We start from the raw sequence: 19,649 nt of genomic DNA on the forward strand, positions 1-19,649 counted from the left end.
AGTACCACCATTTTGACAGCTCCTGTGGCAGTACCCTAAGGCAGCCACAGGCAGCAGGAGCAGGGGGGGGGGCTGTGCTTTTACAGCTCTTGCCAAGCACTGCTCAGGGACTATATACTCCATCTTAGGGGAACTCCACAGGCTGTTAAAACAAACACCAAAGCTCCATTTGTGACCTCTTCCCAATATTCCCGGAGAATTAAGTATTGCTGATGAGTCTGTCTGTCTGTCCTTTGGCTGATCAAACCTGTGAAACCTGAGTTCTGTGCCCTTTACTTCCACCCTGCTACTCCTCCTCCCTGAAACACGGTTTCTCTGTGTAGCCCTGGCTGTCCTGGAATTCACTCTGTAGACCAGCCTGGCCTCAAACTCAGAAAACCTCCTGCCTCTGCCTCGAGAATGCTGAGATTAAAGGTGAGTGCCACCACACCCAGGGCTTTTGGTTTTTCTAACCAGACGCTTCCTAAAGGTTAAGGTGCCACTGACACCAAAATTAGACATTTCCTAGACCCTTTCAAACTCTGCTCCTGGGTGGTATGTAGTAACACATGGTTTTGGGAGGGACCATTTTTATGAAATCTGACCTTTCCCATGTGGCTGGACTGACAGAAATAAAGAACTTCTAAAGAGACACTTGTGTCTCTCAACCTGACTATCAAACTGTTGAAACAATGGACCATAAAAATGTGGGAATTTGCCCAGGAACCTATGATCACTAGCCAGAGAGAAAACTTATCTCCGTGAGAGAAATTTCATATAGTCCTAATAACTTTTCAGACCACAGGCTACTGTTGAGGCCTGCTTTAACTTTTTGCATAACTATAGCCCTTCTGTTGGTCAGTATTCGTCGCACATGAAGCCACCTGGACTGCCATTATTCTGGGTCCTGCAACAGGGAGGAGCTCTGTAGCCAAAAATGCAACAAACCCACAGAAATGCAAGTCCAGATCCTAGAGAAAGCCCTCTCATGAGACAGTCAAACACTCAGTTCTGAAAGTAGGTTGTCAAATGTCTTTATTTCATAACTGTCATTGCACTTAAGGTCACTTGGGTCACAGGTAAACCATGGAGCGGATGAAAGACTGACAACAGCATCCCTTCCTCAGGGAGAGGAGAACCTGCCACAGAACAGAATCCTGTTGGTCTTAACGTGCTGAATGAAGAAGAGGAAGGGGCGGTCGGCACAGAAGAAGGGGGTAAACAATGATGAACCCTTCATGACAACTGCAGTGGCAGCCGCAGCCTCTGTGCCCTGCTCATTGACCTCCACAAAAGACTTGTGCACGACCTTGGAGAGAGCCACGCCTTGCCTTGAAGATATTCCAGAAAAGTCTGCCCTGCCGTCCTCAAAGGCATCAGTCATGCCCAGCTTGCACAGGACATCCTTCATGTCATAGTTCTCCTCCAGTTTAAACCGAGGGAGGAAAACCACTACTTGTTCTTTGTCCATCCTGTCCAGCCTCGTCCACTCTATGAATTTCTCGTAAGTTATTTCCTTTTCCACCTAGAGGAGAGTTGAAGACTTTAGGACAGTGCTCTCACACAGGACTCCCAAGATGGGGAAGCTCTGCACTGCCCAGGGAGTGTGGCTGTGGGGTGATATGGTAGCCAGGGGGGTGGTGCAGCTCTGTGGTGAGTGTTTGCCAAGCATGCTCCAGGTTCCACCCCAGCTCCACAAAATGAATAGTAGATGAAAGCATTATCATGAGGGCCTAGGACAGCTGCCACAGAAGAAGCTCAAATGCCACATTTTCTCCCTCGCAGCTCCATAAGGGCCCTGCAGTCCTTACCGTTCTCAGCTCAACGTGTTCATCTGGAAGCATGATGATCATGTTCAGCTCGTGGCCGACATAGGGAAGCATCAGAATCTTGGTGGATATCTCTTCCACACAGTTCATCTTAAAGGTGGACTTCCTATACATCATTTGCACAGGTTTCTTGTCATTCTGTAAAGGACGGGTAAATAATAAGTTGAAACAAAACATGATGGGTAAATTCAACAGGAGAAGATAGTCACTGTCCCTGAGAGCACTAACTTGATTGGACTTCTAGAACATTCTCTCAGACCTTAAACTTCTGAGATAGTTTACACTTTACATAACCCTAAAGGCCCATTTTGCATGACTTAGTCCTCAGACTGGAGCTTTGGAAGGGGAGGGGATCTTTAAGAGGTGGGGCCTAGAGGAAGATGTTCAGACCATTGAGATGTACTCTTAAAAGGGATAATCCACTGGGCTAAATTGGTTATCTCCATATTAATTGTAGTGACAGAAAGCTGACAGGACAAATCTCCAAATGCCTGTGATGTCATGGGCCAACAATTCTTTTCTACTGGGGTCTCATTTATTCTCATACAAAATTCCTACACACACTGTAGCCTGGACTTCTCCCTGGACTCTGGAGTAATTGTTTTATAGTCTATCTGACTCCTGCACTTTCACATTCCTTTGTACAGCTGCTCTACCTACACCTCTTACTTGTCTTGATTGACAGTGATGTCCTCCTTCCAGTTGCCAAAACCATTTCAAGTCCTTTACTTTTATCTTTCTCTCATACCCTATATTTGACTCATTACCATATTATATTGTCTGTCCCTTTGAAATATGACCATAAGTCTCAGCATCTGCTTTGATAGTCTGCAGGGCAGAGCCTTTCAGAGGTCCTCTGTGTCAGGCTCCTAACTTGTTTCCTGTTTTCTTCTTCTTTTGGTGTCCATCCTCTTTGCCTTTCTGGATAGGGATTGAGCATTTTAGCAAGAGTCATCCCTCTTGATTAGTTCCTTTAGGTATACAGATTTTAGTAGGTTAATCCTATATTATTTGTCTATATGAGTGAGTATATACCATGTGTGTCTTTCTGCTTTTGGGATAGCTCACTCAGGATGATCTTTTCCAGTTCCCACCATTTACCTGAAAATTTCATGATATCCTTGTTTTTTATTGCTGAGTAATATTCCATTGTGTAGATGTACCACAATTTCTGTATCCATTCCTCCGTTGAGGGACATCTGGGTTGTTTTCAGGTTCTGGCTATTACAAATAAAGCTGCTACAAAGCAGATGCTGAGACTATGGCCAACCTTTGGGCAGAGTGCAGGGAATCTTATGAAAGAAGTGGGAAATAGTAAGATCTGCAGAAGATAGGAACTCCACAAGGAGAGCAACAGAACCAAAAAATCTGAGTACAGGGGTCTTTCCTGAGACTGATACTCCAACCAAGGACCAGGCATGGAAATAACCTAGGACCCCTGCACAGATGTACATGGCAGTTCAGTGTCCAAGTAGGTTCCATAGTAATAGGAACAGGGATGGTCTCTGAAATGAACTGATTGGCCTGCTCTTGGATCACCTCCCCCTGAGGGGGAAGCAGCCTTACCAGGCTACAGAAGAAGACAATGTAGTCACTCCTGATGAGACCTAATAGACTAGGATCAGAAGGAAGGAAAAGAAGACCTCCCCTATCAGTGGACTTGGGGAAGGGCATGCGTGCAGAGTGGGGAGGAAGGGAGGGACTGGGATGGGAGGAGGGAGGGAACCACAGGGGGGGATACAAAGTGAATAAAGTGTAATTAATAAAAAATTAAAAAACATGGAAAAAAATATGACCAAAACTCAACTTTACTTTAATCGTCAACGGCCATCAGCACAGCCCTGGAATACTGTGATGAGCTATTTTTTACTGACCTCAGCAGAGCAGCCATAAGCCCCAGCACAAGGCAAGTCAGACCACACTACTGTGGCTGGACTCCTTTGTGTGGTACAACTACAGCAGGATCAAAAGTTATTAACGTCCTGAAAACACCCTGGAATAGAAAAAAGAGCCCGCCCTGCTTCCTATTCTGTCTACTCCACTCTCTCTTCTTTGACCCACTATACTCATAGGGCTGTTTGCAGTGTTGTGGTTAACTAGATTAAGGCCCTTTCTGCACAGCACACTGGTCCTCAGAACCTGGAACACACCTCTATGTCCTGGTGTCTGTTCACATGCCACCTTAGAGCAAAAGTTTCCTCAGTGGCCATCACTGCAAAGACACCCAAGCACAGCATCCTGCCATGTCCCCTGGATGCCTCTGGCATCCTCCCACCAGCCACTGTGTTTTCACTTATGCTTATCTCAAATTTCTGTCTTCCAGGAAAACAGAGCTTCCTGAGGGCTGGCACATTCAGCCAGTGAATGCCTGGTGCACAGAGAGTTCTCAAGTGACATCTGAAGACTCTATTAGTGGCAAACGAATGAGCAGACACACTGCTCATGATTTAAATGCAAAGTCACAACAGAAAATCCTGTGCCCTTGGAGGCATGGCCACATATATGGACTATAGCCGGCATCTGCTGTAGCCACAGAGCAGTCTGTGCTAGTACAGACACAAGGTAGCACGGCAAGGCCTCTCGGCTCTTGGAGCCACAGAAAGTAGTTCCACATATGCAGTATATGGGAAAGTCTCAGAAGGAGGCTTCTTGCTCTCAGTCTATGTGAAATTCAGGGTCAGAGCTCTGGTGTGAGTATGAGGAAAAAGGGCCCATGCTAAGGGTGTCAGACCAGGAAAGGAGAGCCAGTTCCCAAGAGCATCACCCCATGCAGGCTGCCCCAGCCTTTAACCATTTCCTGCCCTCCTGGTGGGTGATGAACTTGGATGAGTTCAACTATAGTCACGTAGGGTTTCTGTTGCTTGCAGCTAAAGGCAGTCCTAAGCTACATCTTGTCAACAAGTGACTTCAAGTATTAAAGAAATACTTTAATCAGGAAAAAACAGAACAGCTTATTTAAGAATAAAGCTTAAATAAACTGCATTTCCTAAGAAACTGGAAGTTCAAATTCAAGTTTGCCTGGGAGCTCCAATGTCTGGTAAATGATCCAGAATGCCATGTAATTAATTTGTTTGTCAGCCTAGGAGTATATGCACCAAGAAAGAGAGAGAAAAAGAGAGAGAGAGAGAGAGAGAGCAAAGTAGATATAGTTACAAAACAATCCCTGGGCCATCAAGAATTAACATGCCCCAACTTGGAAGAGGCTGAACATGGAGTCTATCCCACATAGACATCCTTTGTTTGCTTGTCTGTAAGCAAAAATCTCATTATCCCATCAAACCAACACTGAAATTTTACTCACTAGTTCAGTATTTACTGAGCACCAACCATAAGCCCGTTATACAGCTGTCTGCCCTCAGTTGTTTTCCCAGCAAGGTGAAAAAGATTTTCCCACTGAATTGTTTTGTGGCAACCAGCAGGAGCTGTGGTCCTCTTGAAGGAGGGGGAAGACACAAGTCAACACTGCTGGGGAGACACACTGAAGAGAAAGGCATGTGCACTACTGAAGGGAACCAGGAGGAATGGGCTGCATTCAGGGCACAAGGAGCCTCATACACCACATCTGGAGTTTAGGAAGTTGTATAAAAGATTGTACACTGCAGAGATCTGCCATCAGGTTTGGCCTCAACAGCTGCCAGTGACAGCATAACCCATGACAGAAGCAGGGCTAGGTCTGAAACCATGTAGCCTTCAGCCACCCTTGGCAACATGCAAAAGAAAAAGGGAAGAGAAAGGCTTCAAGGCTGAGAGAGAGAGTCCAGGCTGCTGAGCTGCCCAGGGTCAGGAGAGGCACAGGCTATAGGAAGAGCCTCATATTGTTTCAGAAGCCAGTGTGAACAGAGGACCTCAACAGGAGTCTCCTTGTGGCTCTGCTGTTTACCTTGCTGACTTTGAAAGGCATTTCCCTGGTGTCCTCTTTGTCAAACGGCTTCTCCCAGTTTCCTTTGAAGTAGATGGCATTCACAAGGACCAGCAGTGTATCTGAATTCACTGTACCCGCAGACAGCAACTCTTTGATTTTATCTGAAAGAAGAAATTAAAAAAAAAATAGAATTAAGACTTGTGGTTTGGATTAGATTGGCCCCCACAGGATCATATATTTGCATTCTTCATCCTCAGTTGAACTGTTTGGGAAGGATTAAAAGATATAGCTTTGTCAGAGGAGATTGTTGTCAGGGGTGATCTTTGAGATTTCAGAACACAGCTAGTCTCTCTCTCTCTCTCTCTCTCTCTCTCTCTCTCTCTCTCTCTCCCCGCCTACTGCCTGTGGATCAGGATGGAAAGCTAAGCTCTCAGTTACTACTCTAGTACCATGCCTGTTGCTCCCTACCATGATGATCATGGACTAACCCTTCTAAAACTGCAAGAAAGCTCCCAATTTGATGCTTTTTTTTTATAAGTGTTGCCTTGGTCTTGGTATCTCTTCAGAGGAATAGAACAATAGAAAAGACAAGACCCAATTAACGAACAGAGTTGGCTGAGACATGCCAAGGGCTCATAGGCAAATGGTGCTATCTCCTGCTCTGGTCAGAAGCATGGATAAGAGGTTTCATATCTCTAAATATAAAGGGACACTTGTCCTTAAAGCAATGACCCTGACATCAAAAATAAGAAGGCAGATCCCTGAGTTCAAGTCCAGCCTGGTCTACAGAGTAAGTTCCAAGACAGTCACCGCTGTAGAGAAATGCTGTCTCAAGGGGAAAAAAAAGTTTCTGATTTAGAGCTAAAGTTGCAGATCAATGCTGGAGTGCTTTCCTTTGCCTAGCACACTCATCTCCTTGTGTTCAGTCCTCAAGCATGTCAAAGGAAGTCCCAATTTAAAGAACAAAAGGTCATTATTGTTTACATTTGAAGCTCTTGTAAAGGCACTAACAATACAATTATTAACAATAGGCTACAAATCCAGACATGGTGGCACATTCCTTTAATTCCTTTAATCCTTTAATTCCTTTAAGCAGAGGCAGACAGATCTCTAGGTTTGAGGACAGCTTGGGATACATAGTGAGTTTCAGGACAGCCAAGGCTAGACAGTGAGACCCTATCTCAAAAAACAAAAACAAAATAAAACAAAACAAAATGACTAGGAACGGACAGATGGCCTGGCAGGTAAAGGTATTTGCTGCCAACCCTGAAGAACTGAGTAGAATCTTTGGGACCCAGTGGGGTCAGTTGTCCTGATTGCAGGTGTGCACAGATACACACAGATGCACAACAAACACACAAGCAAATAAAAGCATCATTAAAAAAAAAGGCTAATTGCTTAACAGGGCCTGGGGTGTGGCTCAGTAGCACAGGAGATCCCACACAGCATGCTCAGGTCCCTGGATTGAAGTCTCAGCACTAAAAACACACTAGAGTTGTCCTGTGTTCACCTTCAGTCTTTGTGGCTACCCAGGTGTTGATGTGCTGTCGGGACTGCTCTGTGTCGCTCTTAAAGTCCAGCTCTTCCAACTCTGCTCCGTAGAACTTGCGGCAGGAATCTTTAAAGGACTGACACAGAGCAACATGGTTACACAGCCATGAAAACGATTAGCACCAACAGCTTCCGTCCTTGGTGCCCAAAGCAGAAAATCAAAGGTTAGTGGCTTCCATATATGATTTACCAGCAAACAAAAAGAGTACACAACCCAGCCTTCCTGTTCACAGCTTTCTTCAGTCTTTGTTTATGAACGAGGTAAGAGTGTGGTTGGTCTGAGATCCACTAAAAAGCATGTGAAGAGGTGGATCCTTGAGGTGTTGAGGTCTGCTCTTTGACGTAGCGGCAGCCATCTTTGTATTCGGCTTCCATGGTGGGTCAGACAGGAAAATGTTATGTTCTAGAATGAGGTGCCATATGTGGGTCAATTAAGGTCCCAGTCTCTATATTTGGGGAATCCCAATACTGAAGAAAGTTCAGTTCAATGGTTATCATTTTATTGTAGGCTGTTAAAGATGACTGAGATATGCAGATTATCAGTTGCCTCATGAATGACTGTATTCTTTGGACTATCCAGGACTGTGCTTACGGTCATGATTGATTGCCAGGGTGGGCTTTAGTTGGCCTCCTATACTTGTTTTCAAAATCAAACAAAGGTAAATAACTAATTGCAGGTTGTTGAGGATAACTAGGAGATGCAAGTTGAAGGTCAGCCATAGCAGGCAGTCATTGCCTGATTGATAATGAAGAATGACTGTTTTCAAACAACCAACATGTAAGAATGTTAAAGCTACATGCCAGGCCGCCACTCATTTCTTCCGATAGAAATTAAAAGAGATATTAAAGATTACATCTGCTTCTGTGCTGATATTGGGTCTTCCTATACTCAGGCTACACATGAGGGGGGGAAAGGAAATGGGGCAACAAGGTCCTTGAAATATGAAATCTCAGTGGAAGGGCTTGACAACCGAATTGCTGTTTCTTGCTGTGTTGCCTCTGTTAAATGCATCTGTCACTACTGAAACATCCTGGGTTTATGTGCCTGATCTTCCTCTGCCTCACTTTGTCAACTGAAAAGAAAATAATATTCCTGCCTATATCAATAAATTTTAGGACTTGGATGCCCTTGTTTATGATTATATTAGGCAAAGATGGTTACATAACAATTTCGCTATTGAGGAGACCTTGCTTGCATGGTAAAATATTAACCATTTAGCATTCAGAGTTAGATGAATCACCCTTCTTTATCACTGCATAAAAACCTGACAAAGAGAATTTTGGTCATTAATTTTCTGTTTCTAACTGGACCTCTAAACTATTGTCCATAGGAATGTCTCTGAGCATTTTGTTATTGGCTATACTGGGCAAGCATAACAGCCTTAAGAATAATTTTCTACTCTATGTATGCTTTAAAGACTGACTTGAATACACTAAAATTAAAAATAAAAACAGAAACTGAAATGAATTATAGATTTTGCTGGGTCTAGCTGCTTTGAGAAACATATGTCATAAGTTTTTCAGCTTATAATTCACGGCTTCTGGGGCACTGTGTGGTTTTCAGTACCTGAGAAAAACCAACACACTCCCTCAGGTATTAATGCATTCTGGCCACTTTAAAATCTTCTACCCCCGCCTGGTTAAGATTCATTTCGCATCAGCCAAATCAGGTAACCTCGGCCCGTTGTAAGTAAGCGCGGGAACCTACACTTAGCAGCACTAAGAAGTCTTGCTATACACTGAAATTTTACATTGTAAATTAAATAAGGCAAAAATGTCTAATTTATACATTTAAAAAAGATTACTATGGTCCACCAGATAAGTCAAGTCCTTTAATGTGTTCAGATATATATTTATAATGAAATCATGTTAAGAACTGATGCAATTAATTACAAGATTAAGCTTTATCTAGTCTCTTGCTTTATGTTTCCATGGTTAAGCCTAGAATGGGTAACTAAATGTAAACACGGATTGTTTAGCTCATCTATACTAAATAGATGAATGGCCCTGGGACCTTTCAGCGATCTGCTGAATATGACATTTAAATCTTTAACAAAAAGCTTACTATGACAGAGACTCCAGCTCCTGGTGGTGACCCTAACGTCTCCAAGAAGATACAGCCACAACAACAAGGTACTGCACCTGAATTGTGGTATGATAACGACTGGACAAGACTGTCCCACTGCCCTGGCTGGACCTGGCCTAAAAACATGGACCAAGAAGACACCTAGAGTTACTTGTCCCACATTGCCTAAGATAGGTGAGGAGTCTCTCTGATGTTCCCTCTTCACAGAAAGACTCTCAGATTTGCCAGGCCTGGCAGCCAAACACTAATGTTGCCCTGGACCTGTTCCCCCATTAAAGCCATCAAAACCACAGGAGCCTTCTGAGATGGCCATCTGGAAAATGGGTAAGCCTCTGTCATTTTAATTCATACATAGGATGTTTGGATTATATTTCCTGCTATAATGTATCCTCCTCGGGTCTCTGATGTGTTTGAAAACTAGACTAGTAAAAGAAGGAACTCTTTATTTACTGTTCCTTTATCTGGATGAAATTCACTTTATTACTTCTGATGACCAACTATCTGTATCTCATGGTAAATAATTAGATTTTAAAATGTTTGAGGAGATAAAAATATTTAAGGTTGGTAACTAAACAAATATCTTAATATTAACAATGCAAATTATAAAGATCGGAGGATATAAAAATGGTGGTGAATGATTTAAGATACTATTGTGTTAAGACTGTTCAGAGCTTTAACATTAATCAGACTTTAAATTGTTTCCCAAGCCAATTTGCCTCCTTTTGTAAACTTAAAAAGATTCTTATCTTAGCAAGAAGGAGGACCCTGGGTAAGATGATCAATCCTCACTCAGAAAGACAAACAGGATGGACATTGGAAGAAGGAGAAAACAGGAAACAGGACAGGAGCCTACCACAGAGGGCCTCTGAAAGACTCTACCCAGCAGTGTATCAAAGCAGATGCTGAGACTCATAACCAAACTTTGAGCAGTGTGCAGGGAATTTTATGAAAGAAGAGGGAGATAGTAAGATCTGGAGGGGACAGGAGCTCCACAAGGAGAGCAACAGAACAAAAAAAATCTGGGCGTGTTTTCTGAGACTGATACTCCAACCAAGGACCATTCATGGAGATAACTTGCTCAGATGTAGCCCATGGCAGCTCAGTATCTAAGTGGGTTTCCTAGTAAGGGGAACAGGGGCTGTCTCTGACATGAACTCAGTGGCTGGCTCTTTGATCACCTTCCCCTGAAGGGGGAGCAGCCTTACCAGGCCACAGAGGAAGACAATGCAGCCAGTCCTGATGAGACCTGATAGGCTAGGGTCAGATGGAAGGGGAGGAGGACCTCCCCTATCAGTGGACTTGGAGAGGACCATGGGAGGAGATGAGGGAGGGTGAGCTTGGGAGGAAATGAGCTGGAGTCTACAGCTAGGATACAAAGTGAATAAACTGTAATTAATATAAAAAAATAAGATTAAAAAAAAAGATTCTTATAAGCTTCAGAATGTGACTTGGACCCACCTGCCACAAGTCAAATGGACTCCAGATAAGTACACCTACATGTGCCTGAAAATGGGAATTTTCCATGGTCTTGGGATTCTTTGCCTTCACCACATTAACCAAAAAGGTAACATTGCTTTGTAGAGTTAGCCGAAATGTGTTACTGCCTCCCTCCCCACATTGTGTTCTGTACTCGGTTTTCCAATAAAAGACTGACCTAAGAAAAGGTCCATGTCAGAGTTAAGATCCAGAGTTCCTTTCTGTGTCCCTGGTCTTGACCAGCCTTGAGGTATTGTGTTCAATAAACCTAACCCTAACTGAGACTAGAGTCTGGGTGGTTTGTGCAGCGATTCTTGGATTAGAACAGAGGTAGTAGCTGAGGTTCAAGGAGGTAACAGGGAGCACCCTCAGTATCATACTGCTGTCACCCCAACAGACCACCACCCTGGCAGAGGAAGGGTTAACCCCCAGAGAGCATGACACCTCTGCACTGTGCACAAGCTGGACCTTCTACTACCATTTTCCATGCTAAGAAAAATACAAATTTGTACTACACAAAATATGTCACCTTTAGCCACGGAGCAGGTGGCCAGGGAAGCTATGAAGCCGAGCACTGCATGTTCATGTATTGTTAGCTTGTGATACGGAATTTGAAGAGCTGTGTGTCCGTGGCTACCCTCTCAGGCAGCTCAGCTGCAGGGGTGAACAGTTCATAAAAACACAGTCCGGGCTGCGGTGTGGCTCAGTGGTGCAGTGCGGTACTGAAGGGTGAAGGACCAGCCCGGCGTGCACCAGGCCTGAAAGGGAACTGATCATCAGCACTACACGACACACAAAAGTACAAGCCACTTGCTGATATAGTCTCTAAAATGACGACATTGATGACCCCTCACACCTGCCGTGTTACAACAGAAAAGTCAATACAACGTAAATGGGCTAAAATTCTCATTATGTTGACAGTGTACATAGAACAGTTTCTCAGTATTTCTATGAAACAGCTCATGTCATGGCTACATATTTCATTGATTCATGTTTTTATTTTTTATTTGTGTGCTTATGTGTGTGAGGCAAATGAACATTTCATGTAGGTATGTGCCTATGTGTTGAAGGTGTACAGGTATGTGTGTATAAGTCTATGTAACAGCTAGAATACTATCTCTGAGTAGGACACGACACTTACGGCCAGGAAATCACAAGTCTTTTCCCCGAAGAGCCTGTTGGCTGTTCTGAGCAAGTACTGCGTGCCAGTCTTGTTGACCTCGGTGAGGAGTGACCGGAAGCCCTGGTGGACATCCCCTTCTGCTTTGCCGTGGCATTTATCCAAAGAAAGAGCCTGAGAGCAACACAGATTGAAAGCACAACCTCAGCAGGCCCAGCTACAGGAAATGAGTCAACACCAAACTCATCCTCAGAATTTTACAGATCCCTGCTGCCCCTCAAAGAACCACAGGATCGAAGAAGAAAGTTCCTTGAATGTTCCCTCTCCAGGGCCCTCCCCTGTGCCCTGTCAGCCCTGGTCTGAGCAGAAAAGGCACTTCACACACCCAGCTCTTCACGGTCAGGAACTGTGCTCTGGCTTCAAGCATGGCTGCCAAGCAGACCTGCTGTCATTCAAGGGCAGCTGGCTTCTGACCTCAGGTCATGCATTCTCCTCCCTGCCCCTGGGTCTGGGCTGGTTCCTGCACTGTCTGAACACCAGGACTGAGAAGAGTGACCCTGTTCTGGGCCTTGGCGGCTGCCACATCTGTGCTCCTATTCCTAGCCATCATGGTGGAAGGAAATCCAAGCCATCCTGCAGCAAGTCACGTGGAAGATCCTGGAGTGACTGCAACCACATAAAGCTGCTTGGAAGAGCGGCAAGACCCCAGCCAACAGCGAACACCTAGGCACCAGACCTTAGATCCGCCCCTTAGACTTTCCAAGCCTGCTGAAGAGTTACATGAAAGGCTTCAGCTGCTCCCATGGGAAACAGGTGAACTGCCTAATGGTAGTTGCAATATCTTGGAACTAAAAGAGATACATTTTCAGGCAAGCCTCTAGGCCCCAACTCTCTCCAGTAAGGAGGCAGGCTGAAGAAGAATAAAAAAAATACTTGTCTTATTAAAAGGGTGCTGCCAAGAGTAAACCCACAATGCAAAGGCATGACCTAAGGTGGTCAAGGGATTAGGAAAGACTCGCTTCAAACACAAGTGAGCATAAATCAAGATATCCCCAACTTTGGGATACAGGGTACTGGACATACACTTGACTGTGGGTCAGAATTGCTACAGTTCAGAGACTGCAATGTGTCCTTTCTTCCATGCACTGAATGCATCTTTCCAGTTCTGTCACCCAGTTCTCAAATATGACTGTGTTTGGAGCTAAGCCTTTATAGAGACAATGAAGTTAAAAGGAAGTCATGAGAGAAAGCTAAACCCAATCTGTGTTTATAAAAGAAAAGCTGATCCTGTCCTAGACATCCTGGGGAGACAAACATGCCATTTACAAGCCAAAAGAAAACAGATTTCCAAGTCCTTGACTTTTAGAATTCAGCCTCTAGAAGTATGAGAAAATACTCTTTTACTTGTGTCATCCATTCCATAGTATCTGTTACACAGCCCTAGCTGACTAACACTTCAGGGAGTGTGCAGTATCCTTATTCCTCACTGTGGGGAGAGCCTGTCTCTGAGGTTCATGCCTTCTGCAGATAAGGCACTGCACCCAACAAGATCCTCAAAGGTTCTCTCCCAAGTCTTTCAGCCTAGGCTGACCCCTAGGTTGAAAATAAACTTCAAGATCCTAGGAGAAGAGGTGAGATCCATTAGGATCAGACAGCAGACAGTGGAGGTTATGGGGCCCTTGCTGCCATGACCCAAATTTACCCTTACATACACAGTCACTACTGGTGGATCAGGACACTGTAGCTAAGCTTCCAGCAGGGGCGGCATAACCTGCCCATCAACTCTCCAATCACACCTCTATTTCACCTGCAAGAGCAATTTGGGGTATGGAGGACCAGCTCAACTGACAGTCCACAGGATTTAGCTGCTGTGAAATGGTGCTGGTTACCTGAATGATCTGGCTTGTAGTGTTTCCTTTTGCTCCCAAGGACAGCATGGCCAGGGCTGAGGAAATGCTCAAGGGAGAGAAAAATACATTTTTGGAGCTGTCTTCACCCAGTATTCTCAAAAGGTTTAAGGCAAAGGTGCCATTAGCTTCCAGCAGAGAATCCATGATGGTGAGCCTGGAAGGAGGGAGTAAAATCAACATCACATAACACAGGCTGATGTGTAAGCTTCATCTTCACTCTCACTCTCACTGTGATGCTGTGGCTCAGTTAATGAAGGGACACACATGCACCACACACACACACACACACACACACACACACACACACACACACTGCCTGGAAAGTAAAGTTCTCATGCAGAAAGTGGCCATCCTCTTCCATATAGCAAGTTCCAGACCAGCCAAATCTACAGAGTGAGACCCTGTCTCAAAACAAACAAGCAGATGAAAATAAGGACCTTATACCATTGCTCAATTTTTTAGTCCAAGGGCACACTATCTAACATCTCCTGATTTCTTTCAGGAAGGGGTTTGTGAATTAAAGTTTGAATGCTTAAAGAACAGGTAAGTATTGGTGCTGATTGAAAAATACAGGTGTTGGGCCTGGCATGGTGGCACGTGCCTTTAGTCCCATCACTCAGTAGGCAGAAGCAGGCATATCTCTTCAGTTCGAGCCTAGCTTAATCTACAAAGTGAGTTTCAGGACTATACAGAGAAACTCTGTCTTGAAAAATCCGAAAACAAACAAAACAAAACAAAACAAAACAAAAGTCCGAAATCAAACAAATGCATACACACAAACAAAAAACAGCTGTTGGACTGGGCAAATAGCTCAATGGATAGAGGTCTGCCATGCAAGGGTGAGGATATTAGTTTTAACCCTCTGTAAGGCTGGACTTGGTGGCACATAGTTGTTATTCCAGTCATTGGGCAGGGAGGGGCAGACAGGAGAAACAATTGAAGTACAAGATGGGGCCGCAGTCTGGCAAAAGCCACTGTGAGCAAAGAGACCTTATCTCAAAGAGACTTATCTCAAAGAGATCCTATCTCGAAGAGAGAGACCCTATCTCAAAGAAAGTGAAAGGCATGGATAAACCAACACCCGATGTTGGTCACTGATCTCCACATGTGCCTGGAGGAACACATGTAGCTGTGTACACAAACACACACACATACATACATACACACACACACACACACACACACACAAATAGATCATACCCAAAAGATAAAAGAAAAATACATGCCAGCTTCTGCTGTTGGGAACACCAGTGCAAAGCGGGGATAGATGCTTTCAAAGCCTTCATGGACCATGCTGTAAACTAGATTGCCATTGAAAGTTCTCATGCACTTGAGTCTTCTAAGATACATTTGTACTTGGAGGCATTTATCTGGGCTCTCGTCTATGAAATGATCCACAGTGCATACCCCTTTGCTAATATCATCTTCTGTTTCAGGCCCCAACATCCTCTTCCTTAGTGACTCGTTCTCTCATTTAATGGAATATAATGCCCAATCACTCCCTAACACAGATTGTCACCAATTTAATTTTTGGTGTGTCTAAGAATACAATTATTCTACCATGCCACTGTGGTTTTTAAAGTGTCTATGACGGGGTATGTGAATTACATCTGAGCCACTTCTTCACTGTTTCCCAGAGACCAACTTTTCTGTTCAAAAGTCTCATGACATTCTGATCTCAGTTCCATCGACCTCCCTCTTTCACCCAAGGGTCTGAAAGCTTATGAACTCATATCCTTATCGACGATTCTCAGGTACACCCTTATCTTGTCCCTCTCTGGTCACAGCTCATTCATTTGGTGGAAAGCAGCATTTCTAATGCTCATCCACTGGAAAGGACACTGGAAGGCCTTCCAGTCTAGCGATTCAAGAGCATGTCCTTTTCACTCTGGCAACAGTTTTGAAAGTACTGCTGGCTTCTCACAGGCAATGCTGCTCTTGCTCTCTCTCTCTCTCTCTCTCTCTCTGTCTCTCCCCTTCTTTCCCACTCCTTTCTCTCTCCCTCTCTCTCACTCTGTCTCTCTCTTTCTTCTTCCCTCCAACTCCTTCATCTCTCTTTCTGTCTCTCTCTCTGTCTCTGTCTGTCTGTCCTCCTTCCTCTCTTTCAGCATCATCCATTTGTCAGATGCTAAAACTCTTGGACCGAGCTCATCCAGGGCTTCCCTTCTGTCTTAGTTCCTTTCCTTTTGTAATAAAAATATGCTGACAAAAGCAATTCCAATGTTTATTTTAGTTCATGGTTCCTCACGGCAAAGAAGTCAAGGAGGCAGAACCTGGAGGCAGCTGCCCACACTGCATCTGCAGCGAAGAAGGAGAAGGGGGAAGGACTGTGCTCAGCCAGTTTTCTACTTTTATACACCAAGCCCAGGAAATGTTGCTGCCCACTTTAGGGGAGGATCTTCCCACATCTACTAACCTAACTAAAATAATAACTCACCCATGGGCATTAAAAAATAAATAAATAAATAAACAAACAAACAAAAAAACCCTCACAGTCTACTTAGATCAGTATTTCCTAGGTAATTCTATATCCTGTCAATCTGGCAGTCACCACTGTCACACAAATCTTCTCCATGTCCAAGCACACAAGAGGATAATATTTGTGTGACACTTTGGGGCAAGGCTACTGGGCTGGATGTGACGGGCTAACTGAGAGCATTAGGTAAGCTGTCGGGAATCAGTCTTGACTGATGTGTTCACTTTTTGCCAGCACACAGCTAGGTCTACAGGGACTGACTACCTGACCTAAACCACATCCAGCAAGCTTGGAAACAACTGTGTTGGCCTCCCATATGAGCTACAGCATCTGCCTCCCATTTTTCCAGACACTGAAGTGGGGAACAGACAAGGGATGGGACGGACCTGTTGTAATTTCTTGTACTGTCTGAGTTAGCTGTAATTAACTTAACTGTAAGAGATGATTTGCATCAGGCATGGTAACACATGCCTTTAACACATGGGAGGCAGAGGCAGATGGATCTCTCAGTTCCAGGCCAGCCCAGTCTACAGAACAAGTTACAGGATAGCCAAGGCCAAACAGAGAAACCCTGCCTTGAAAAATAAAACCAACACAAACAATAAAAGCTTTAGATTAGAATTGGCCTGATAAAATTTTAAATACTGTCATTCCTGGATATCTGAATGATATCAGTTGGTATCTGAAACGCCAAAATCCTCAAGTGCTCAATTCACTTATATAACTTTAAATCATATGTAGATGACCTTGAAGATCCAATGCAATGTAAACACCAGCTAAACTGAGCCTGTACACCATACTGTTTGGAGAAAAAAAAGGGGGGAGGGCGAGTCTGTCCATTTGAATTAGAGTCTCACTTTACAACCCAGGCTGTCCTTAAACCATCATCACTCTGCCTCAGCCTCCTGAGTACTGGGATTACTGGCATACAGTACCACACCTGGCTTCTCTCCCAACATTCTCTATTAACTATTGATTTCTTTCTGCTGATTCTACATGTGTAATCCATGAAAACAGACATGCAAAAATAGGGAGCGAAGTGGCCTTAGTATATGGAGCCAAGTGTGAAACAAACATTCCCTTCTCCGTACGACACCAACCATAGTGCATGTGGTTACTCAGGATAGTCCTGAAACACAGGACACTCCCAATGTGAACTGATAGCATCAGCCATCCCTGTAAACTCTTGTCCCAGCACTGAAATCTTCAGTACATCAGATAGCACCTAGTCTTAAACCACACCGGAAAGGAGCAGACATCCTTAGGAATACTCTCATCATAAAGCAAGTGACACACACACACACACACTGCTAAACTGCAGCCAGCATGCCTTCACAGTTCTCCACATGTGTTCCTGGTGATAAGAAAAGGATATTGCAGTTGGCTAGGCACTTGGGGGTCAGGGACTCCAAAAGCGTCAGTTCCAGTAAAGTCCCTGTTTCCCTGGCCAAGAATGCCAGAAGAGAACTCGAGTTTCTAATCTCCCTTGCCGGGAGGCTCCTTGTGAGGGTGGAACCAAACTCCAGTCCGGACACTAAATCCTTCTGGTGAACAACTGTAGAACTGGCTCTCTAGATGTTTGTGGTAAAAAAGAGTTACCTCCAGTCTAACTTTAGCCCATCTCCTAAATGAGTTAATGTAACCTCGGTTCAGGATCTCTGTTGAGGCCCATTAGGGAAAACTATTTCCTTCTGATCGAAACAATGGACTGACTGTTCTTCTGGCCTGGGTGTGTCTAATATTCCAAGCTACTAAAAAACAAAAGAGTCAGTCAACCTGACTGGGAGACCCACCCCTCCAGAGAAATGATCATCCCCTTAAGACCTTAAGGCACTTTTCCTTTCAGAAAGCCAGCACCTGGCACGGTCCCTCGCAAGCTGCCCATCTTTCTGAGTCAAGACCAGAAAAGCCTAACTTTCTCCTTGTCTTCTTTTTATCTCTTTCTTTCTGGTTCTGGCCATGGCGTAAGCATGCCTTCCCTGGTTCTATAGACTGTTTCACTTTATGCCATGCTGCTGCTTGCTGAACCTCCATCCCCAACTCCACCAGCATGGCTTATTCTCTTCCTCCACTCCGCCTCTTCATTCCCAGAAGCTTCTCTTTTAAACTCTAATAAAAGTGTCTTCTGCCTCTATTCTTGAAAAAAAAAAATTAAGGAATCTAAGAAACTTAGCAGAAAAGCCCAATTTTCCTGGAAACGGTGGTACTCCAGACGGATCTCCCTAAAAATTTCCAGTAACACTGACATCATGGGAATGATAATTTTCAGTACTGTTGATTCTCAAAACTTTAAGAGAAAACGGATTTCTGGGCCCATGGCTCAGTGGCAGAGCACTAGCACAGCAGCACAAGGTTCTAGGTCCAGGAGAAAGGGAGAAAAACAGTAATTCACAGGACAATTTCATCTGGAAAAGAAACGGGATCAAAATTTCCCGCATGTCCTCCTAGCCTGGCAGACATAGAATCCCTTAACATTTCGCTCCTCACCAGTGTCTATCTTATCGGATAGAGCATGATTTGAGCCTAACTTTGCAGGTTCGCAAAGACCACGACTCACAAAGACCACGACTCACAAAGACCAGAACACATTCCCAAGAGCCTCCAGAAAGCAGGTCCAACACCCTTGGCACTGACTCCCAGCCCCCTGAGAACCCAAAGCCTGTCTCAAGTGTCAGGCGTCCAGGATCTCAACCTCTGGGCAAAAACGAGGCACATGGGGTCCCAGGTCCTGGGCACCAACCCCATAGTGCCACCTCCTCAATGGGTGCTAAGCGGGCGCATCTGGCATCCAAGCGGGTGGCAGCGCCACCAGCTGGCAGGGACCAGCCGGCGACTGACTCTCTGGGCGCAGTCACGTGGCGCTGCGGCCTCCGTGCAGGGGGGAAACCTTAGCCCCAGATCTCGGGCTCTCCCGGCAGGCCACACCCACCCCCGCCCGCCCACGTCCACAGTGCGGGGTGCCAAAGCCCGCCCCCAGCAGAGCATACCCTGGTTCCTGGGTTCAGCGCAGATAGCAAGCTGGGCAGAGGTCTGGAGGCTTTGGCCCAGCCCAGCTTCAAATACTGGCAGGGCAGAGAGGCGGAGTCTGGAGCCTGGGGCTCTGGCCTCCCTGGTTAGGAAAGCCGGAAAGCCGCATTAGATGATTAGAGCCCAACAATGCAGCCCATCCTTTGGCTCCCAGAGGCACCGCCTGCCAATTCAGCAACTGATCTTTCTGATCCTGGATGCCTTTATTAACTGCAGGCTCTAGAAAAACAGGAAAGAAATCAAACCCAGCCTGGAGTCTCCGGCTGGTTTCCTTCAGAGTACTTGAGAGCAATCTCAGCATCCTCTCCCCTGTCCTTGGTCAAGGCTCAATTA

The 19,649-nt window shown here is 45.0% G+C and overlaps 1 protein-coding gene across 1 annotated transcript; it reads right to left on the minus strand.

The window, feature by feature from the left end:
• Positions 1 to 997: 997 nt before the first annotated feature.
• LOC110561378 (serpin B6-like) lies at positions 998 to 19,505 on the minus strand. The gene is made up of 7 exons (XM_021657766.2): positions 19,277 to 19,505; positions 13,793 to 13,967; positions 11,925 to 12,077; positions 7,181 to 7,298; positions 5,689 to 5,831; positions 1,791 to 1,946; positions 998 to 1,504 (listed from the first exon to the last, which is right to left on the minus strand). The coding sequence occupies exons 2-7, from the start codon at positions 13,955 to 13,957 to the stop codon at positions 1,103 to 1,105; spliced, it is 1,137 nt and encodes a 378-aa protein (XP_021513441.1). The 5' UTR covers positions 13,958 to 13,967; positions 19,277 to 19,505; the 3' UTR covers positions 998 to 1,102.
• Between the last annotated feature and the right edge of the window lie 144 nt (positions 19,506 to 19,649).

Source organism: Meriones unguiculatus, chromosome 19, assembly GCF_030254825.1.
Source record: "Meriones unguiculatus strain TT.TT164.6M chromosome 19, Bangor_MerUng_6.1, whole genome shotgun sequence".
Lineage (NCBI taxonomy): Eukaryota > Metazoa > Chordata > Mammalia > Rodentia > Muridae > Meriones > Meriones unguiculatus.